Source organism: Camelina sativa, chromosome 14 (genome assembly GCF_000633955.1).
Source record: "Camelina sativa cultivar DH55 chromosome 14, Cs, whole genome shotgun sequence".
Classification (NCBI taxonomy): Eukaryota; Viridiplantae; Streptophyta; class Magnoliopsida; order Brassicales; family Brassicaceae; genus Camelina; species Camelina sativa.
Window position 1 is genome coordinate 29557172 of NC_025698.1, and position 25175 is coordinate 29582346.

General features: G+C 36.0%; 1 protein-coding gene and 1 pseudogene across 1 annotated transcript; one reads left to right on the forward strand and one right to left on the reverse strand.

Annotated features, from left to right (window-relative positions):
• On the reverse strand, positions 14280-16734 carry LOC104744129 (annotated as a pseudogene).
• On the forward strand, positions 18600-19562 carry LOC104744130 (receptor-like protein 12). Its single transcript, XM_010465145.1, has one exon. The coding sequence runs from the start codon at positions 18600-18602 to the stop codon at positions 19560-19562; it is 963 nt and encodes a 320-aa protein (XP_010463447.1).

Sequence of the window (25175 nt, forward strand, 5' to 3'; positions counted from 1 at the left end):
GAAGAAGAAGTCTAGTCCACTGATTTCCAACCCCAAAGTAAGAGACTAAGCCCGGTTAAAATCCTGATAAAAGTTGAGACAACGTTAGATCAATCAGATATACATTGAATAAGGGCTTTCAGGATTGTTGATAAGGCTCATAGTCTTTCTAAGCTTCAGTTCTAAGATCAAGCATAAACAAATAATCATTAGAGTATTAGCCAAATAAGAGAAATCATTAATCAAGATCATAATTTCCAAAGACAAAACGAAAAATTTTGAAAAATTTGACTCAAACTTTATGGTTTTGACTAACACAACTGAAACTCAAAAACAAAAACGTAGTTAGTAGACAACCTCTCCCCAGACTTAAACAACACTATCCTCAGTGTTATCAAGTAAGAGAGAAGCTAAAAGAAACAAAAATAATTGGAAATTGTAATGAAAAGATGAACTGATTCTCGGGTTACCCATCGGTGTCGACCGACACCATTTCAGCGTCGATCGACACTCATCATGAATGGTGGTTTTTGGCCGTAACTCCTTGTTAGTTGCAGTTAGTTGTGTTGATGTGTTGTTGGATCAATCCTTGGATGATTATTCTGTTAAGAAACACTCAAACACAAGTTAAAAGCAACATGATAGATAGATAGTTCATAATTTCAAACAAAATTCAAACAAAAACTGACTCAATGCAAAAAGAAAAATGATTCAAAAGGAAAAGAAAAACCTAGAAGTGGGTTGCCTCACACTAAGGCGCTTGTTTTCAGTCATTAGCTTGACTGTGTTGAAGCTCAGGCATCCGGTGGATCGGAAAGTGGCAATGAATGCTTCCGAGAAAATGTCCTCTTCATCCAAGGTGGTGTATAAGCTTTAGGTGCATGAGGTCTGCCAAGGATGTGAGGAACAGGACCAGGGCGGGATTTAGGGACGGGTCTTATTTTATGTCCTACAAAATCATCAACAGAAGAAACAAGCGCTCTACGATAATCTCGTGGCTTGGTTAACTGCAAAACAGTTTTTGTATCTTTGAAACTCTTATTAATGATTTGAGGAGGTTTGGGTAAAGAAGATGCATACCTTTGCCTTACCTGAGGACTCTGAAGTATAGAATGTGAAGTTTTCTGGTTGGCAACAACACTCTGACTTGGAGCATAGAGAATATCCTGCAAGCTCTCAGTTCTGGTCAAGTGTGGGTTCGGTCGTGGAGGGGTGTCGACCAACACTGATGGTGTGTCGATCGACACTGAGCCTGATGCTCGTGTATTTGTCCCTTCTTCTCAACAGAAAATGTTTGTCCATCAATGGTAGGAGCTCTCCTTAGCTTATCCATCTCAAAGTTCATACTCAAACCTTCCACATTCAGTGCTATTTGTCCCTTCTTCACATCAATGATAGCACCAGCTGTAGCTAAGAAAGATCTTCCTAAGATGAGAGGATCACTAGGCTCTTTATCATACTTCAGCACCACAAAGTCAGTGGGAATCATGAAGTTTCCAACCTTAATTGGGATATCCGCTAAAACACCTTCAGGGATTCTTCGGGATCGATCAGCTAGGATAAGAGATAATCTAGTTGTCTTGAATTCTGTCATTTCATGTTTCACAGCAACATAATGTGGCATCAAGTTGATACTAGAACCGAGATCACAGAGTGAGTGAGCATACCGTTCTGCAGAGATAGTGCAATCAAGTACAAAGCTCCCAGGATCTGGTAATTTCTCTGCAGTCCTACACTGAATCATTGCACTCACTTTCTTAGATACAACCACTTCTTTCTTCCTCTCTTTATTTTTCTGTGGAGGCTGGTTCAAAAGAATTGCACTGGCATCCTTGGTAAGCAGAGCTCCTTCTTTAGGGCTCAAACCATTTGATACCATTCTCTTCACATAGCGCTTAAGTGGTGGTGAAAGTTTTACTGCATCAATCAAAGGCATCTCAATCATCACCTTGTCCATCATTGCCTTGCATCTAGCTTCCTCAAGCTCCTGTTTGGACCTTCTTGGCTTAGGAAAAGGAATCTTCGGTTGGTACACCCTTTCAGCAGCTGGAACCTGAGATTTTGCAGTTTCGGGTTCTGTCTGAGAGGGGTGTCAACCGACACCCAGGTGGTGTTGATCGGCACCATCATCTGAACCCGAGAATTTGGTTGATTTTTCTCCCTGTTTTGTAGAAACAATTGCACCAGCATCTTCATCTCTCACTGATATGGCATTGCAAGCATGCTTGGGGTTTGATTCAGTTCTTCCAGGAAGAAAACCCTCTTGCCTTTTAACAGACCCAGCAGTATGTGCCACTTGACTCTCCAATTGCTTAACGTGTACATTCAGTGCATCAATCCTTCCAGTAAGCTCTGTGTAGACATTATCAATCCTCCCATTGAATGTCACTGTCATATTCTCCTGTCCCTGAAGAAGCTGATCAAGCATGGCCTCTATTCTACTCTCAGAAGGAGTTTGTGGAGGTGGAGTTCCCATAAGTCCTTGTGAAGTTGTTCCCTTGTTGCTGCTTCTGAAAATCAGGCTTAGTAGTGTAGCCAAAAGAGTTCCCACTGTAAGGCTTGTTGCTTTGCTGATTACCGAATCTCTGACCCTGATTCCCATATACAAAGTTGACATCTGCTTCTTCATTCCCAGTCTCAGGTTGTGGCTCAAATGATTCAACTTCAGCAGCAAAGTGAACTGATTTCTTACCAACCAGGAGATTGTGAACTGAATCAAGCTTAGCATTAACAGAAGCTAGCTGGTTTGAATCAAATCCTCCATGCAATCTCTTCCTTTCAGTATCTGCTCTCTTAGTGCTATTGCTGGAAGCCAAATTCTCAATCAAAGCTTCAGCATCTTTTGGAAATCTTGTCTTGAAGTTTCCATGGCTTGCAGCATCCAAAGCTAGCTGATATTCCCAGTCAATTCCTCTGAAAAAGATACTCAACAGCTGCACTCTTGAAAAACCATGGTGTGGACATTCCCTCTGATAGGCCTTGAATCTCACCCAAACTGCCTTGAAAGCTTCATCTGGTCTTTGCTTGAAAGAGGACAGCTTGAANTTCAAAAGGAAAAGAAAAACCTAGAAGTGGGTTGCCTCACACTAAGGCGCTTGTTTTCAGTCATTAGCTTGACTGTGTTGAAGCTCAGGCATCCGGTGGATCGGAAAGTGGCAATGAATGCTTCCGAGAAAATGTCCTCTTCATCCAAGGTGGTGTATAAGCTTTAGGTGCATGAGGTCTGCCAAGGATGTGAGGAACAGGACCAGGGCGGGATTTAGGGACGGGTCTTATTTTATGTCCTACAAAATCATCAACAGAAGAAACAAGCGCTCTACGATAATCTCGTGGCTTGGTTAACTGCAAAACAGTTTTTGTATCTTTGAAACTCTTATTAATGATTTGAGGAGGTTTGGGTAAAGAAGATGCATACCTTTGCCTTACCTGAGGACTCTGAAGTATAGAATGTGAAGTTTTCTGGTTGGCAACAACACTCTGACTTGGAGCATAGAGAATATCCTGCAAGCTCTCAGTTCTGGTCAAGTGTGGGTTCGGTCGTGGAGGGGTGTCGACCAACACTGATGGTGTGTCGATCGACACTGAGCCTGATGCTCGTGTATTTGTCCCTTCTTCTCAACAGAAAATGTTTGTCCATCAATGGTAGGAGCTCTCCTTAGCTTATCCATCTCAAAGTTCATACTCAAACCTTCCACATTCAGTGCTATTTGTCCCTTCTTCACATCAATGATAGCACCAGCTGTAGCTAAGAAAGATCTTCCTAAGATGAGAGGATCACTAGGCTCTTTATCATACTTCAGCACCACAAAGTCAGTGGGAATCATGAAGTTTCCAACCTTAATTGGGATATCCGCTAAAACACCTTCAGGGATTCTTCGGGATCGATCAGCTAGGATAAGAGATAATCTAGTTGTCTTGAATTCTGTCATTTCATGTTTCACAGCAACATAATGTGGCATCAAGTTGATACTAGAACCGAGATCACAGAGTGAGTGAGCATACCGTTCTGCAGAGATAGTGCAATCAAGTACAAAGCTCCCAGGATCTGGTAATTTCTCTGCAGTCCTACACTGAATCATTGCACTCACTTTCTTAGATACAACCACTTCTTTCTTCCTCTCTTTATTTTTCTGTGGAGGCTGGTTCAAAAGAATTGCACTGGCATCCTTGGTAAGCAGAGCTCCTTCTTTAGGGCTCAAACCATTTGATACCATTCTCTTCACATAGCGCTTAAGTGGTGGTGAAAGTTTTACTGCATCAATCAAAGGCATCTCAATCATCACCTTGTCCATCATTGCCTTGCATCTAGCTTCCTCAAGCTCCTGTTTGGACCTTCTTGGCTTAGGAAAAGGAATCTTCGGTTGGTACACCCTTTCAGCAGCTGGAACCTGAGATTTTGCAGTTTCGGGTTCTGTCTGAGAGGGGTGTCAACCGACACCCAGGTGGTGTTGATCGGCACCATCATCTGAACCCGAGAATTTGGTTGATTTTTCTCCCTGTTTTGTAGAAACAATTGCACCAGCATCTTCATCTCTCACTGATATGGCATTGCAAGCATGCTTGGGGTTTGATTCAGTTCTTCCAGGAAGAAAACCCTCTTGCCTTTTAACAGACCCAGCAGTATGTGCCACTTGACTCTCCAATTGCTTAACGTGTACATTCAGTGCATCAATCCTTCCAGTAAGCTCTGTGTAGACATTATCAATCCTCCCATTGAATGTCACTGTCATATTCTCCTGTCCCTGAAGAAGCTGATCAAGCATGGCCTCTATTCTACTCTCAGAAGGAGTTTGTGGAGGTGGAGTTCCCATAAGTCCTTGTGAAGTTGTTCCCTTGTTGCTGCTTCTGAAAATCAGGCTTAGTAGTGTAGCCAAAAGAGTTCCCACTGTAAGGCTTGTTGCTTTGCTGATTACCGAATCTCTGACCCTGATTCCCATATACAAAGTTGACATCTGCTTCTTCATTCCCAGTCTCAGGTTGTGGCTCAAATGATTCAACTTCAGCAGCAAAGTGAACTGATTTCTTACCAACCAGGAGATTGTGAACTGAATCAAGCTTAGCATTAACAGAAGCTAGCTGGTTTGAATCAAATCCTCCATGCAATCTCTTCCTTTCAGTATCTGCTCTCTTAGTGCTATTGCTGGAAGCCAAATTCTCAATCAAAGCTTCAGCATCTTTTGGAAATCTTGTCTTGAAGTTTCCATGGCTTGCAGCATCCAAAGCTAGCTGATATTCCCAGTCAATTCCTCTGAAAAAGATACTCAACAGCTGCACTCTTGAAAAACCATGGTGTGGACATTCCCTCTGATAGGCCTTGAATCTCACCCAAACTGCCTTGAAAGCTTCATCTGGTCTTTGCTTGAAAGAGGACAGCTTGAATCTCAGCTCATCAGATATTGCATCATCATAGAAAGGGGATAGTGGGAAAGCATTCAATATTATAGTGGCCTTAATATCATGAATAAATAAGTGAGATTCATATCAATTATAAGGAAATCCGCCAATTCGATACATTGGAACCTCATTTGAGGATTTCTCCCTCTATTATGTGGTGGATTCATTTTGGTTTTGAAGACATGAGTGTTCGTTACCTTCTTAGTATCCATGATGATAAAGTTCATATTTGCCATAACATTGATTGTCGTTTCGTTATGAGTTATTGTTATCATTTTGAGAGCATCCAAGCAGGTAATCCATACTTTCTTATGGTAACATTAATGTTCAAATCATCGCAAGTTGTAAGATATAAAATCAACAAATGGTAGTCAACATTTTTCCAAACTGAACATTCCACAAAGTTTATTCTTCACTGAGATTTACAAAAACTTAGAAAAAACCATAATGATACACTAAATATTTAACTATTATTTCTTAAAAGAAAAAATTTCACTTCGGAAATAATACAACAACTAATTATATCGTTGAGGAAGGCCACCTTGACGTCATGCCAATTTGTCAATGATCCAGCTGGTAACTGCTTCAACCACTGAGATGCCTCTCCTGCAAGTGAGTAAGGGAAGAGCTTGCAGAAGATGTAATCCTCAGTCACTCCATTAGCCTTTATACTGATCACAAGATCCTCAAAATGCTCAATGTGGTCCAAAGGCTTCTCATTGGGCAGGTTAGAAAAAGGTCTCTGCCCAACTAGTTGAAAGTATGCAGGTTTCAACTCAAAATTATTCCTCTGGAATGGAGGAGGAACAATAGCAGACTGGTTCTCATACACAAGATCAGCCCGGTTGTAGTCAACAATGGTCCTGATCAAGTCTAGGTTGTTCTCCTGTCTTCGAACCGGATTATTAACGTGGTTTGCAGCTCCACGTCCGTCTGCAGGAAGGGGGTGTCGATCGATACCTTGTTGGTGTCGATCGACACCATCAATAACAACAGCTTGCTCGTCGCCAACAGCAACCTCAACAATAACATTCCCTTCTGCATCAAGCTTTTGGCCCTGATCATTGCGCAAGTGGCCCTCTTGATCCCTCAAAGCACCATCCTCATCACACATCAGAATGATTGCGTTAACCATCTTCAAGTATTTGGCTGCTTTTCTGTTTTCACGCTCTAGCTTTCCCAACTCTTGGTTTGTAAGCTTCGCAGTAGGACCAGTCTTGTTGCTCCTTGTGTTAAGCTTATTAGGCATATACCTGAAACACCAAAGAGAAGAAAAACAAAAACGTGTAAGTAGAAAATAAAAACAAAAGTTTAGACGAAATTAAAAACTCAAATCTAATGGTAGATCAAAGAGTCCCCGACAACGGCGCCAAAATTTGATAAGCTCAAATTAATCCCTGGAGCTACTCTCTCAAACAAGAGTTCATTGTAGTACTTAGGGGTCGAATTCCTCAGAGACTCAAGATCAAACACAATGGATTATAGAGTTTGGTTATTACGCTAAACAAGATGATTTAAATTAAAAAGGCAATGCAAAATATCAAATTAAACTGTTATGAAATCAGAAAATCAAAAGGTTAAGCCTAGGAAATTTCTGAGGAAATTTTGATATATTAAATCAGATTAATTAATTAAGGTTCAAGCAATTAAAAATCAGATCTAGAACTTTAAACACAATTTGTAAAATAAATCAGTTCTCACTGCAAATATTATCTAAATTTAAAACCGGAAAATCCAAATCTCTTTGTAAAATTCTAGGTTAAAAATCAGCTTTAAATACATGTTTAGATAAGTTCACAAAATTACTAGATCAAATCTCTTTGCAATAAGTAATTTTGCTCATCAAAAGGTTTTATCAGGAAAATCAATTATATTCTCATATCAATTTATTTTCCTAAGTTATTAATTCTAGGTGATCAATCAAGAATTAATCTGAAGAACAACCTATGATGAAGATCTAGAAAGATAATGAATCCTAAATAAACAGATCTAATAAATCATAAAAACCCTTTGAAAAATCCTAAACCTAACAAGCAAATTACTCAGACATGTTTAATGAAGAACAAATCATAATTCTGAATAACATGCAAAGAGGGAGTTTAGAAATCTTCTCTCTACAAAGAATTCAGATCCGTCTCTCCCAAAAGCTCTCAATAATCTCTCTCTCAAAAACTGCTAGAAAATAACTTAAGGGTTTACAAAACCCAAAAACACTATAAATATGTCCTAAAACACGTCCAATGGCTTATGTTGCAATTGTGGAAAACTTTGGGTAAAATTATAAAGCTTCCAATTCTTGTTCTCTCGTCGGGTAAACAGGAGTGTCGATCGATGCTCATGTAGTGTCGATCGATGCCAGCACTCTAATCCGACTCCAAGTTCGTTTACTTCCCTTAAATGTTCCAAAATGATCTAAATTGCTCCATTTTGCTCTATCCGTGCCAAATTCCTAGATAACCTGTAAGGACTCAAAAACAACCTAGAAACAAATCAAAAGACTCAAAAAGCACACTTATATCATGGTTAAAAACCACAAAAACCATGATATATCAATAATCAATAGAAATGCTCTTACAATTAATAGTTCCCTAAAATATCTATGATAAAATGATTTTATTAAAATCCCTAGTGAAACACTTGTGATAGAAAACCAAAACAGTGGATACTCAAGCTCAACTAATCCGACATTTGGCTCTCGAAATAGCCGATTTTCTATATATTTCAATATTTAACGAGACTACTCGTTTCATCATCCTTGAGCTCTTAAAATCAGTGAATTGGGTCTCACTGTATATGAAGTGTACATTATATATAATATAACAACCAAAATTATTCGAATATATAAGATTACGTCGTCACAAGAATAAGATATAACAGTTATTACAACGAACAACATCTATGCACGTGTTTACTACAAAAAGCCACGTGCATGCCTGACTGGAACTCAAATATTTGGAAAAATAAAAACAAAAATTAGGGGCTTTTTATACTAAACTATCTACTCATTACAAGAAAACATCACAAATTCTGACCAGAAGATTAGTTGGAAAATAGTAGGAAAGGGCATGTTCCGTCTAATTTCCTACTGACAGAAAGTCGTCGGAATATTCTGGTTAGAAGTCGATATTAGTTGGAAAATTATCGGAAATTTGTTACCAAATAAGTGGTAGAAAATTGGTCGGAATATTCAGTCGGAAACTCGACGGAAATTTCCGACAATTTACCTACCAATTTTTCCGACGAATTTTTTGGTCGGAAAATAGTCGGTAACTTGTTATAATTTTCCGATAGTTTATTGTGGCCTTAGTCGGAATTCGGTAAGAATTTCCAATTATATTCCGACAACACTACACACTCAGTCAGAAAATAGTCAGAATATACCTACCAATTTCCGACCATGTTGTTAAAAATATAAATTAATTATTAATTTATTATTGCGTTTCCTACTAATTTCCGACAAACCAGGAATAGTAGTTAGAAAATAGTCAGAATATTATTATATTTTTGTCCAATAAATTAATTTCTTACAAATTTCCGACTAATAAACAATATAATATATGAATTAAATAGAATTTTCCTACTAGTTTCCGATGAAACATAAATAGTTCAACAAAAAAATTAATTATAACAACCAAAAAGAAAAATCACAAATCCAAATCATCAATGGGGTTTCTTTGAGATGGTGGAACTAAATTTGGATGAAGTTCATATTACTCCAATACGCCACATCTTCATACTTTTTGTCCAACTCTTTAATTTTTTCTTTTGCCTCTGCAAGCTCAGTTTTTGTTTCCAGATACTTCTCTTGAGTTTCTCGATATTTTTCCTCGTACGTTTCATTGTTTGAACTTCCCCACATATCTTTATCAAATGGGATGGATCCAAATCCAAATTTTCCTCCTTTCTGACTTTGTATTTCATACAAATAAATAAATTTCTATTATTAGTATACTAAAAACTCTAAATTAAATGTTAAAAGTATATTATAACTAACCTCATGAAATATTGCATCTTTTTCAGCTTGTATAAGTTGGTAATCATCGGGAGTGCTCTCAAGTTGAGATAGTTGAGTAAGCTTCTCTTGTTCCATTTCTTTACACTTTTGAGCAATAGCCTCAGCCTTTTTATCCACAAAAATGCCATCAGATTTTTCCAAAATGATCCCCGCATCCAAGTCGGCTTCTCTTTCCCAATTCTCCACCTTTTTTCCACTCGTAAACATAATCTTTCAAACGGCCTTGGCAAAGTTCTTCAAATTTTTCTTTCACTTTGGTTGTTACACCATAATCCCAATAAATTTTTTGCTACAATTTTTCAAAGTGATTTTATAAATTTTAATGTTTTTCAGTTATTAATCTAATGGAAAACATAATAAATATAAAAATATATTGAAATTGTATCACTAACCACAAAGGCTTTGAACCATCGATCCTTTGTATATTCTGACACAGTCGACCAATTTGGAGCAGGTTCTTGGAAGTCGCTCTCGATTATTTTCTTCACCGTCTTAGTAATGCATTTATTGTATTTGTACCTTGTATCAATATTATAATATAGTTATTGTTAAAGGATTATCTTATCTGCAAATTATGGATATAATGAACGGAAATGTTTCGAAGCTTCTGCATCAGAAGGATGTGATATTTCTCCAGTGAATTCATGTTCTGCATGCCATCTCATCGCTGCTGCTGTCTTTTCTAACTGATACAACCTTTTCAGCCGATGCGCTAAAGGCAAATACCACATATGCTGATATGATATTTTTGTCCTCCCACTTGTCATCATAAATCTATCAGCACCACATAAACGACATTGTGACAAATGTTCAGTTTCTCTCCAAACAAGCATACAGTTCTCCTTACAAACATCAATCATCTGATATGGTAACCCAAGACCAGATACCAATTTCTGTATAGCGTTGTATGAAGCTGGTGCTGAATTATCTTCTGGTAGATAATCTTTGATAAAATCAGCCCACGCATCAACACAGTCCTCACTTAAGTTGTAGTCAGTTTTGATGCTCATCCTACGAGTTGCAGCTGATAACGGCGAGTGACCCTCTTTTCAACCTGGATAAATCGGATTCTTTGCAGCATATAACATTTCAAAGAATTGTCTTGCTTATGGGTTCTTCGTCAACTCTGGTACATTCTGTTGTCTCTCGAAACTCATCTCTAACCATTCTCAATATATTTTCTTCTTCCCTACGAAAAATTATTTCATCTGCGAAACTACCATAATCTTCTCTTCTTCGCTCACCCTCTCTACAATGACTACTACTCGGACCAGATCTAAAATCTTCTCCATGTGAAAACCATACATAGTATCCCGGTGTAAAACCTCCATATGATAAATGATTCCAAACAACATCCTTGTTTAGAAAATGATCATTATTACATTTAACACAAGGGCAAGACATGATACCTTCTATACGGGTCATCTCTTGATTTGATGCGAACTGCATGAACTCCGATAATCCTTCTTTGTATTCATGTCGTATATCGCCTGTAATTGCATCTAAACGATTGTACATCCATTCTCTAACTCTATAAATATTATGAGAAGAAGACATTTATTCGTGGGATTTTTGCTGACACTTTTTTCTCGGGGGTTGGAGGAATGATTGGTATATATGTAGTTGAGATGAAATAAGGCCGAAACTGAGATCAATCCAGTTGAGCATCATTGTTGGCATTCTACTTATTTAAAATGTTATGACTGACTAAATTAGCTAAAGAAAAATTTCTCAAAATACCACATTTAAAGTATTTTTTCAAAAATACCACATTTTAGTTTTTTTTCTCTAAATAACACGAAAGTTTTATTTTTCAAAAATACACAAACACAAAAAAAAAAGAAATTGATTTTTAAAAGTAAATTTTGTTTTAAAAGGTTTGGATTGACAATTACATATTTAGGATATAGTTTTTAGAGGGTAGAATTTAGTGTTTAGGATTTATGGATTATTTTTTAATATTAAAACTTTAGTTTAATTTTGTGGTATTTTTTTAAAAATACATTTTAATGATATTTTTGAAAATAAAATAAATTAATTAAAAGTGATATCAACTCATTTTAGTGGTATATTCGAGAATTACCCTTAATTGATGTGTTTGTTTATTATTCATTGCCTTCTATTATTATAAAGACTAGGTTGGTATCCGCGCTACGCCACGGCCCGCAGGATTGGTTTTTTATTTTATTTTTGTTACATTTGTTTGTTTTGTTTTTTTCGATTTCATAATTTAATATGTTATTTGGAATCATATCATAAGTTTTTGATAATTTCAATAGTATTTTTTTTGGTTATTATTATTTACATCATCATATGATACTTGAGTTTTTTATTTCATAAATTTAGTTTTTAAATATATTTTAAATTTATTACCAAATAAGTTTAGAGATTACCATTAATTCTTGATTTGTTTCTCACTCACAAACCCTCTAGAACAGTAAGAGAGATTACTCTTTGATGTCTACATTGTAAATTTTCTTTATGGATCTCTTAGAGTACTTGAGGTTTAGGCACTTTAACTTTTGTCTCATGAATCTCACATTTTATCTCTTACATCATTACAATATATTTATACTTTTTTTTATCTTAACCTAACACCTAAACTAAACAAACCCATTTAATCACTTGAAAAGCTTAAGATCAAGTTGGAAGCTTATCAGTCACTTGAGAAGCTTATGATTAAGTTCTTCAAGCTATATATGTTAATCTAGCAACATTTTAAAGAAAAAAAAAATAGAAAAATAAATCAAATTTTTACATTCTTACATGTAAAATATAACTAACAGGGGTATACTATTTTGAACATTTTTAGTATAAATATAATTTGTAAAACATATAATTTTTTTTTAGAATTTGAAGAGTTATCTTTACTTGCAATTTTTACTTCTTGAATTTTTATTTTTTATTTATTTATCTAGTTAAATTTAGTATAATTATTTTATCTGTTGCCAACTAAATTGTCATTATGTCGTTCTAAAGTTGAGTGTCATGCAATATCGAGATCATAATATGCTTCTAACTCAAACCGAAGGTGGTGAATGATGTACCGCTGGAAATTTTGATGATGTTTGCAATGGTTGTTTCAACTACAAGTTTTTTTTTTCATTTCATAGAATATATGCCATTAGACACAAATTATGTAGATACAAAACAATTATATTTTCAACTTTTATTTAAGTTGCAATCATCTGAGAAGATATGGTTTACTGGGAAATTTTGAAATAGATTACAGGGAAAAAGTCGAAAACAATAACCATCTACCACATTCTTAATAGTGATTCACTTACCCCCATACACTAACTGAGACTGCTCAGTATTCAGTTTATTTGCCTACAACGAAATTTTAAAAGTAGCATACAGTTAGCTTCAACAAATATGTTAAAAAAAACCAAACACAAACAAAGTAATCAGGAAAAAAATACATATTGCTCAGCTGTTTTGGATAGTACTACTCCTTAAGTTTTTCCTCCGAAAAATCCTTTAGATGAAGATCTCTTTTTAGTCTTCCATTCCGTCCACCATCACACTAAGTGAAATCATTACTCGAGGTATGGCATTGGGTCCTACAACTTTTGTGCCTTTCCACCTCCTGGGACTCATGGGAAGCAACAAATCATTAGAACCATATGAGTCAGAAGGGTAAACACAGACTTAGGACTATAATCGGATTTGTTTCTCCGATTCTTCTGCCTTTCCACGGTTATCTCTCTTACTCATACCATGAGAACCCATATTTCTGTCAAACAATATTTATCAGTCGCCCACCCTTAAAAAACCTAAGAATATACCAAAACTAATGCATATAGACTTAGCATAAATCTGTGAAAGAAGAAACACTCCTATGACATTCATAGCCTTGTACTTCCTTGAATCTGCTGCAAGTTTTTCTAACTAAGATGAAATAAATATAGAGATGACGACATTACCAATCGATCCAAACATTTTGATCTCATAAGCATAACACATCAGCTTTTTCATTCAAGTGCATATATTTCCTGCATCACAATAAAGCATCTCAGCCACATATCAGTAACATGATGTTCCTTAAGCTTTGTGACTCGACCAGTCGACCGTATGCACAAAGTTATTAGCACGGGAGAGAGGAAAAGTTGGAATAGGTAAGTTTTAAAAGTGTACCATGTGTATCTAACAAGAACATGTTGTTTTGGCCAGTAACCAAATCCATCTCTTAAACCCACACAACAATGGTAAACTTTTTAAACTTACCTCTTCCAACTTTTCTTCTCTCCCGTGCTAAAGAAAATAGAGCGCAATCCCTGTCACGATACACATGGTACATGTTTCTGGACCAACTTTTCCGACGTTTTTGATTCTTCTTCTGCTGCTCAAAAGTCAGATAATTCAGATATGCATTGAAAAAGTAGTCATTGCAATTAGGGTCCCGGAAGGTGCTGTAGAGACATTTAAAAGAACAGGTCCACCACTAACCGGAGTTGGCTACGATGTAGTATCCTAAATCTACACCCTTCTCTGTTTCCGTTTCTTCAGATTCTGGGCGATAACGCCTTCAGAGTGGTGGTGAGTTCTTGAGACAGGGTGAAGCCAGAATTGAGATATCATATTCAGGTCTGTTGAGATTTTGGGGATCTTTTTGATAAATTTCAGATTATTAGAATGTTATTTGATAGGTAAGCAAAATTATAGATGATGTGTATTAATTGTTATAACTTGATTGGTTAGCTATTTTTACTGATGTGTTAGTTTTTTTTTCAATACAAAAGCTGAGAGTAGCAGGTAAAAAACAAGGAAGTTTTATTGTATTGATAATGATCTTTAAAAACAAGCAAAAAGATTAACACTAGTCATTTAAAAGATCGTTTATATATGACAATATTCTTTGGACTTTCACTCTTAAAATTTTTTACGTCCCCTAGACATTTAAATCCAAAAGATTCAATAGGTGAAGTAGCCGGATCCTTCGGAGGCGGCAAAGTCTGAGTTGGTCCTTGCAAGGGAAGGCACTGTATGATCTGAACTGGCCCTTGAAATGGGAGGTATATCTCTGACACGGGTTTTCTTGATAAAACAAACCGATAGTCGTCCTCCTCCTAGGCGATGCATCTTCTTGAACCAATGACTGATTGTCTCAACTCCTAGATAGGAAAAGAGTACCGTCAATGATCCCCCAGCAATGGAGACAATAGCCGGAAACAACCATCGTGATCCAGGGAAATGAGGTATGGTCACCCAAGACGCCGCAACATAAGCCGTTGCCATGAACCCTACAGAAACCCACATCATCCTGTGACACTATTCTTGTGCGTGGCCACTAGTAATTTCTTCAAGGGTTTCCTCTGGTAAGGTATGATGCTATCAAGAAGAATAACTATGCTCAACGACATGAACAGTGCCATGAACAGTGCCATGTTGTTACATATTGCAAAGACTTTAAACGCTGCCGTATTGCCTACAGTTGACTTCTCTTTCCATGGGACCATGGCCCATCCGGTTTATCCCACCGGCATAAGAAACCGAAGCAATCAGGACCGCCACTATGGCAATCGTGTTTCTTGCATTTTGTAATGCTTCTATATGCATCTCATGTTCCAAGCTCTTACGACCCCTTTTAACTTCATGTTTCTTGCTTTTCTTTTTTTTTCTCTGCTATCTCTGATGTGCTTATTACGATTAGCTCAAGCAGCCGTATAGCCTCCCTTTCATGAGAGCATCTATGAGTATTATCTACTGGATAATTAGAGTGGGCTCTGTAATCTTGATTGTTCTCAGCCTTCTTAGAGTACTCCAGTTCTTCTGAAGTCTTGGTGTCGTCACACCTCAGGCAGCTTGATATGAACTCAAAGTCTTTGGCTTCTAGAGGTACAAGGTCAGTAGCTCGATAACCCATTTTGTTCCTATCTCTGATATTTACTATCTTCTTATCAACTATGTAACGTATAAGCTGCAATTAATTCAGGAATATGTGACAAGAAACATCACACACAAACATACACAAAACAGAGCAATTCCTCGCCACTCTATATTAATATATAAGTCAAAATGATAGTATATGGTAAGTTAAAATGTTGTAACTAAAAATTGATTTGGAAATAATAGAGAGGAGAGAGCTAGGGACAAAGAAAAGTACTACTCACCGGAGCGCAACAAGCCACGGAAGCAGCAATATGTAAGACAGTGTTGTCATGTTGATCTTTTTTCCTCAAAAGAATTTGGCTGTTGATGCCCACACTCTCCGCCATGAAAACAAAGCAATCTATAGTTTTGTGTCGTGCAGCGAGATGAAAGACTGTCTCTTTTGACCGCGTGAGAACACCAAAACACTTTGGAGCCTTCGAACTCCCCTAGGGTTACAACCGAACCTCTTCGGACTGCCAGATGCAGAGGTGATAAACCTTCGTCGTTAAGAGCTTCTCCTAGTCTTTGATCGACACCTAACAATATACTTATCAGTTCAAGGTTCCCTTTGTCACACGCATGATGAAGTAGCGTTGATGGCAAGCCGCCTTCGACCAACCAAGCTCTTTTCCTAGCTAGCTCTGGAAATCTCTCCAGTATAAACCCAACAATACCTGACAGTGATCTCAACACAATAGTGAGATAGTGAGTTCATACAAGATTACAAAAACATGTTGAGCTACTTGTAAGTTTATAGTATATACTGTAAAGTATAGAATGCTTGATGTATTCACAATAATACAGAGTGTGGTTTATATACAAGAGATGAGGTGCAACCTCTAGGTTAAGCAATAACTATACATTCCTAATATGAAGATATCATATATTCTAGAGTATGATCATATCACTGACAATTTCTAACAAATTCTCTTAAATTAAATAGGTAAAAATGTGGAGTAAACACTGCTTTGATTACATTGACTAGATTATACAAATAAGCATCTTTGCATATTTTAATTTCTTTGTATCTTTGACATTAAATTATAAGTAATTTTATTCCTTAGTTTTAAGAGAATCCACTATAATTTTATTTTAGATAATTCATTTAGAATTCTCAACAAACATTGCTACAATATACCCCTTAAGGATGTTTGCAGAGATATCAAAACGCCAACACCACCACAACCCGAACTGGTGGCGACAAAAGAAGAAGAAGAAGAATCTAAACTAGCATTGTAAATTATTTGAAATATAAATATAATTAAGAATAATTATATTACAGAAGTATATTATTTAAATTTTTATATATACACACCACAACTTAATTTTATAAAACCATAAATCATATTATAATTACTAAAAAGGATTATTTAAAAAACCCACGCATCATCTAGGCAACTTTCTATTAAAATACATAATTATACTTAGTGGCCCTTAGATGTCAAATGTAATCGGCAGCAACCTGCACACATCTGTGTTTATAATGAAGCTTTGAAATTAATCTGTTTGACACTTTTAGTTTACATGATTAATCAGAAACAAATCATCAATTCTGAACCAGTTGATTTAGAAAATAGTTCAAGTTTATACAAAAGAGAAGATTTTGTATCAAAAACATTTGATTGTCAACTTTAATAGCAATTGCCATCAGAATCATGTAAGAAACAGAAATTTGAGAGATGAAGAGGCAGTGATGAGAGATAAAACGTGACGTAAGGGTTTGGTGATATTAGACAATGGGCATCGCTTTTTTACTAATGCAAGTAGCACAGTTTTGAGAACAAAACTCTTCAACCAAATAGCCAAGTCTACATGTTTTGTTCTTTGTCTTTATTTATTAAATAATATTGAAAGTAATATTAGTTTTGTGGCTCAAAATTAAGGAAATGCAAATTTTGGAAAGTTAATACTGACGTATGTTTCAGGTTTTGAATTGGATAGAGGACAACTATGAAAGCATTTCACAGAAAGAATGCCATACGGATCAGTCCTAACTCCCATATAAAGCTGAAGAGTTGGCTTAAGCTACACGGCACTTTGATTTTTCTACTGCCCTCACTAAACTCCAAATCTCTAATTTCTTAAAACATGTTTTTTGGGTTAGATTAAGCTTCAATCCAAATATAAGAGGCAATCTACCCGTTTTTCGTGAAAATAACTCTTTGGTAGAGCTGACCATTTACGACACATCCTTTTCAGGTCCCATACCAGCCTCAAACATTTGACTTCTTTGACCCTTTCCATCTCTAAGTTCTCAGGAAAAATGCCGCTTTCACTTGGGAACCTTTCTCATCTCTCTATTCTCGATCTTCGTTAGAATAATTTTGTTGGTGAAATCCCATCTTCAATTGGCAATCTAAAACAATTGACTGTTTTTGATGTTAGCTATAACAAGCTCAATGGAAATTTGCCAGTTTCGATACTCAATTTTACCCAACTACGTAGACTCGGGCTCTCTTCAAATCAGTTCACAGGTTTCCTTCCACTAAACATCAGCCAATTCTCCAAATTAGAGTCTTTTTTTGGTGGAGATAATTCTTTTAATGGTGGAGCCATTCTTTCATCCCTACTCAAGATTCCCTCATTGACCTTGATCTGTTTGAGTTATAACGACTTCAACGACTTTACTGGAATTGGGAATATCTCACTCTTCTTGCCTAATTTACAATATTTTTCTATTGAAAGTAGAAATTACAACAAAGTCATCGGTCCAGGAGTTGACTTAAATGTCTTCTCGCCTCTTAAGCAGCTTTACTGGTTAGTGCTCTCACGCATTCCTCTTTCAACAACAAACATCACTTCTGATTCGGATTTCCACCAAATTTGTAAAGTTTGTACTTGCGAGGCTGCAACATCACTGAGTTCCCTGAGTTCATAAGAAACGTAAGAAAATTACAATGGCTAGACCTTTCAAACAACAAAATCAAAGTTCAAGTTGTCCGATGTGAATCTCTCTAACAACTGTCTCAACGGTTTCAATGGATCCTTAAAAGTTTCTCCAGAGTGTCGAATCAGTAGTGTTGATCTAAGCTCAAATGCTCTCCAAGGACCACTCTTCATCCCATCCTCCAAAGATCTATTTTATTTTTCGGGTTCTAAGAATAACTTCACTGGAGAGATCCCTCGATCAGTATGTGGACTAAGCTCTCTAGCGGTCCTAGATCTATCAGACAAAAACCTCAATGGCTCAATCCCTTGGTGTTTAGAGACTCTCATGAGTTCTCTTTCAGATCTAAATCTCCGCAACAACAGACTCAGCGGCATTCTTCCCGAAATATTTCAGAACGCCAAAAGCTTAATGTCACTTGACGTCACTCACAACCGATTAAAGGGAGAAATGCCAGCTTCTCTTGTTGGTTGCTCTGCCTTGGAAGTTTTGAACGTGGGAAGCAACACATTCAACGACATGTTTCCCTTCCACTTGAATTCTCTGCAGAAGCTTCAAGTTCTCGTCCTCCGCTCTAACAAGTTTCATGGCAAATTACATAATGCTGATGGGGTTTGCTTTGGATTTCCTCCGTTGCAAATCATTGATGTATCATATAATCACTTCGTTGGTGCATTGCCATCTGATTACTTTTTGAACTGGACTGCGATGTCCTCCAAGAGAGATAATAATACAGAACTAGAGTACATTCAGAGTTCTTCACGAGGCAACTACTTTTCACTTGTGTTGATGAGTAAAGGAGTGCCAATGGAGATGGAACGTATCCTGACAATCTTCACAGCCATCGATTTTTCAGATAATCAACTCCATGGACCTATTCCTGACTCTGTTGGTTTGCTTAAGGAGCTTCGTGTTCTCAATATGTCAAGCAATGCTTTCACGGGCCACATCCCATCTACTATGGCAAACTTGACGAATCTGGAGTCACTAGACCTATCCCAAAACAAGATTTCTGGTGAGATTCCTCCTGAGCTTGGAACCCTCTCTTCTCTCATAGTGATAAACGTTTCACATAACCAGCTTGAAGGTTCCATACCACAAGGCACACAGTTTCAACGGAAAAATTGCTCCTCCTATGAAGGAAACCCCGGACTTAATGGTCCTTCCCTTAAGGATGTTTGCAGAGATATCAAAACGTCAACACCACCACAACCCGAACTGGTGGCGACAAAAGAAGAAGAAGAAGAAGAAGAAGAAGAAGAAGAATCATTCAGTTTGAACGCAGCAGGTTTTGGCTTTGCACCTGGAGTTGTATTTGGGCTGGCCATGGGATACATAGCAGTTTCATACAAGCATGAGTGGTTCATGAAGAGATTTGGCCGAAACAAGCAACAAAGCATCAGAACTCGTTAAGTCACTCACCCATCATTCTCTCTTCCTTATTGCATTGTTGTTAAGTTCATTAAAAATTTGTTGTATTTCAAGCTTTAAGCGTGTGATGAATCAAGTTTTGTATAACATGTTTTGAACTATTAATAAACCAAATTAAGACTGGCAAAAATAAAAGTTGGTGAATAATACAAATATTACAATTTCATTAGATAATTTGACTTAGGTTATTTACTACCGTAATCACCCATAGCTAAAAGACAACAATACGGTTTGTTGAGTGAATGCAATGTTACATTCTTGATTAATTCAATAACAAAACATCAATATTAAAATGCACAAGCATTAATAAATTAGGGGCCCTGTTACTGAACTAGGCGAACTGGACTCAAACAGAACAAGACGAAATCAGGCCAAAATTGAGATAAATCCACTTGAACGTCAGCATCTATACTATTAGTTCGGGAGTATAAAAGCAGAAAAAAAAAGACTTTGCAAAAAATTACATATTTTGTCCCTACGCTTAAAGAAAGGAAGAAGAGAAAAAAAAAATTTTAGGGCAACAACGTAAATCAAATTGTAGATGGGATGCGGATCGTAACTGTTTGGGACTATCTCATTCGGATCGTAGATATATTAGAGGTGTATCCAAACACTCTCTTCTTCTTAAACATGTATGAGAAATTAAATCCAAACGGCATAATATTCAATACATACCATATAAGTTCTGTTACTAATTTAAACATTTCAAAAAATCAGCGATTATATACACAACAGTTTAAGACAACTTACCATACGTAATAAACAGCAGCATTTTAAATAATTACCATTTTTTGTTCGTCATTTAATCTGATAAAGATCAGCCAATCTTAACAATACCGATTTCTACACCTTACCATTAATAATATCAATTATATCAAATAAAATCGGAAACTATTTTAATGCAATCCCTGATCATCCTCTCTCATATCAGATCAAACCGAAAATAAAGTCAAAACATTAACTGAAAATCTTTGATATATTATTACTAAATTATATTAACCTTCTAAAATCAAAACTAAATATTTGTATTCTTTAATTTTTAGCAACTATCCCGGATCTTTAGTAAAGAAAATAATTAACGTATCTTATCACTAATATCTAATAAGCATATTCTAGAATTTATCATTTCCCGAAAACGTCGCTATTAGTCATATAAATACAAACCTCGATGAACAAACTTAATACTCAATATTTTAGATCTATCAGCTAATTTTGTCATCAAGGCTGCTGCTAATCGTGGGTGAAGAAAGCTCACTAACATCAAGCCTTCAAAACGAGTTGGAAAAGTAAGGTGAAATCGTCGATAGTTTAAAAGGTACAACATAGATGGGAGGGACTAAATTATTGTTTTCTTATTTGTTTGTATCTTATAGGATCTACTACAGAATCAAACTTGCCAAAAAGAATGGTTTTGAAGGATGTTACAAACATACCTGGTCTTGCTTACAAGAAACTGAAAACAATGTGATCTTCCTTAAACAACAAATAAGGTGATAGTTAGTTATGGCATTACCAAATTATTTGATCTATATTGTAATCATCAAAGTAACACACATTTGTTGATATAATGAAGCAGGATCTGCTGCAAATCCAGCTTAACATCTTTACCAGAATCAAGTGATGTTAGCTTCGTGCTTGCTCATCCAGTAATTCGACTAAACGAAGACAAACTCTTGAAATCTTTACACAATTTAGTCATCCATCTATTAATAGAAAGCAAGGTAATAAGGATTTGAATATATATTGAGTAACTGCTGACTACTATCTATACATTATTGTGTGTCTATAGTCATCTAATCATGCATTAGAACTAATATCAAGTCGATTCTCAAGTGTAGCTTCAATGTAAAATCTTTTATACAACATATAGACAAAACAACAATCCGAATATTATTACTTAAGTCAGCTATTATAACTAATAACAACCATTACAAGAAGATCTTATGACAACTTTAAACTTTTTAAAAATGAAGTCAATTCGAAGAGTTTAACATTATTATGTCATTTTGCACTCCATCAATGTTTCGGAGTCGAAAAACTGAAAGACAATTTACCTTGCTTTATTTTTATTTTTTTTTGTAATTGAAGGATCAGAGGCCTCCAAATACTGTACACATGCTAGAGGACGACAAGACGAAGCGGTGGATCAAAAGAGAGGTCAGTTTTGTATAGCCATCGACAAAGCGGATCAGATCAAGAACCTGAAGCTGGATTGCAAAGAGAAATCGGGTTAAAGGAGTAAGCAACTTGAGAAGAAGTTAACTATATCGCATGTCGATTTCTCTTCTCTAGAGATGAGGCAAGGGTAACTTGGCCGTCTTCCGAAGTGAAGTTGCATGAGAGGAGAGACCATACAAGATTGTTTCTTGTGGACTGATTCCCACCAGGAATGCATCGGATCTCGAATCGGTAACAGAGGAGATTCCTGAGATGGCAGCGTCAGTAATGGTAGGTGTCGTGGTGGAGAGAGGATGGTGAGGTGTAGAGGATGAGGTTGTTGAGGACAGAGAAGCTGAGCCGCCGAGATGTTTGACAGAGGAGAAGTCAATGAGAATTGAGAGGGTGAAGAGAGTGAGAATTGACCATCGTGACTCCGTGATTAACGAAGAAGAAAGTATTAGTAGAAGAAGAGCTACAAGGAGAGGAAATGTGACATGACGTTTTGTCACTTAACACGAAAAACGCTTTTGGGCCAATATGCAAAACATGCCAACATAAATGGGTTTCGTAATTTGTGATTTAAGTTAAGGTTCAAACAATTATTGAGTAATTAATCCATTCCATTTTTACTATTAAACTTTTATATATAACTTTATGAATTTTATAATTTTTCATATATTTTCATAACCTAAAGTGTCTATGATATTTTAAGATACATATCTTATTTTCAACAATTCAAAATGATCTATTTATATATATTTATTTATTTACTTATTTATCAAAGCAATAAAGACAAAATGAGACACACTTCTCTTATGAGTTTCGCGGGACGGGTTCTCTACGGGTAAAAAATATCAAAACTATTACATGGCAGACCTAATGAGATAGATTTGTCCAGCCACACAATTTAGTTCATCCGATTTAATAAGTTTTAATTAATCTTTTGGCGGATTTATCTGGTGTGATAGTTCACGGGACAAGACGGGACAGGTTTTTTGTTAATTCTTGGACGGGTTTTTTGTTAATTCCGGTCTTGGACAGGTTTTTTATTAGTTCCGGTCTCGGACAGGTTTTCTGTTAGTTTTGGTCTGGGATAGGTTTTCGGTTAGTTTCGGTTTGGGACGAGACGCTTTGATAGTCCACTGGAAGTCTGGAAGGAAGAGACGGGTTTAAACTTTAAAGTTTAAACATATCACTTTTCTCTTACTACTTTTTTAATATGCCACTAATAATAATAAAAACAATCAGATCATTTTTTTCTCTATACCGAATTAGAAACAAATCGACGAGTTTGGATTATGAATATTAATAATATTCATAAAAAATACGCTTACAACATAATATATTGCAAACTAGATCGCAAACTTAGTTTTTGAAATTAATCCCGCACGTACGTGCGGGTCCGAACCTAGTTCTACTTCAATATACCATATTTTAAGTTTTTGTCAAAAGTACCACATTTTTTTTTCAAATACCACAAATTTTTATTTTTCAATAATACCACCAACACAAAAAAGGATTTTAAGAGTGTCTATCTTTTTAGGTTGGATTGACAATTTTAGATTTAGAATATAGGTTTTAGATGGTAGGATTTAGTGTTAAAGATTTAAGAATTATTTTTTAATATTAAAATGTTAGTTTAATTTTGTGGTTTTTTTTGGAAGAAAAAAAAATTATGAATATTTTTGGAAAAACCTAAAAATGACATTTTTGAAGAAAAAAAACTCATATTAGTGGTATTTATGATAATTATTATGATTAAGGAAAAATCACATTTTAAACCTCCAAAATATCACTTGGTAGCACTTTAAACCTTCAAATAATTTCACTAACAATATAAACCATCAAATTAATTTTACTAACACTCTAAACCTCCAAACTATAATTTTTGTTACACTGCCCTGCCCTAGAAATCGACGGAACCATAACGACCGTCACGGAAAAGTTAACCACCGTTAGTAGAACAGTTAACCTCCGTTAGTTTATTAGATACAGTATTTTTTTTTTATATAATCACTTGCCATAATGATTGTCTAACGTGTTTAAATTTTAAAATCCTCAAAAAGATTATTATGAATTAGGATTTCTGAGTTTGAAGAACAAAAACAGTGTTATGATAACTTTTATTTTCTTCTAAGCAAAAAATAATAAAAGAAAATTCCAAAGATGAAAAATAATAATGTCAAATTGTCATACATGAATTTAAAAACAAACAAAATCTCTAATTCTCTATATAAGTAAAAGCAACCATAGTCATAACACAGTGGATAAGGTAGTTACTGGTCATAAAAACATGTGCCTATTGCTTAGACTATGTGTTACGTTCTTCTTGAGGTTTTGGGTTTAGGTTAGACCTATCATAAACTCGGTCTCCAAACACCTCAAAAGGTCGATCCGTGAATGGACTCCAAAATGTTCCAATACCTTGTGGAATTTTACCAGTTTTTCTAATCTTCAATGGTCTCCCTCTTCTAGCTTTCTTCACATGTGGCTGCACTTGATTTGATGAGATTGAAGGCTGAGGAGCACTATAAGCAACTAGAGTTTGTGAGCTTGATTCACCAGCTTGTATAGACTGAGAACTACTTCTAGCTACAAGAGTGTTTCTTTTTTTTTCTTGGCTTTGGAGGTGCTTTAGGATGACTCTCAAACATACCAAGCAAAGAGTGATGACTCATAGACAATATCAATGAAAAATAATAATTAAATGTACATCATCTATAAGCTTCTTTGGTCTCCCACGTTTGTTCTTTGGACCCTCCACAACAACTGGTTCATTTTTGCAACTACTCTTGTTATGCCCAGCTTGACCACATAGGCTGCAATGTGGAATCCTGCCATGTCTTGTTGATTTCCCTGGATTTTGTAGGTCTTCAAAAGGTTCTTTTTGTCTGTCTCTGTTTTTTGGTCTCCCTCTTGGTTTTCTCATCACAGGTATCCCTATTGGAGGCTTATTTGTCCTACTCCACAGCTTCTCACGATTGACAGGTTTGATGTTCTTCATATGTCTTCTTAAAAACTGAAGTGAAGTAATAATTAGCCACATACCGTACTGGATCATCTTGGTTATCATCTAGAACACATACATCATGTCTACATGGTATTCATGTAAGTCACACATTCAATTAGAATCGATGATATATATAACTTTTATAAAATTCACTTAGTCAAACTCATTTACCTGTGAGATCCCATCTTCTACATACACATTCATGAGTAGCCAAATTCACAATGTATCCATTATCAAACTCATTTACCTCATACGAAGTCTTGCTACTGCGTAGTGTATCACAATACTGTTTTGCCAACCTTGCTTTCTCCAATAATGCCATTGTGATTGGTGTAACAGGAGTTTCCAACTTCTCCGCCTTTAGACACCTTCTAGAAATCCTTCTCATAGCTTGTCTTCTTATATCCTCCAGCAAGTTAATAACA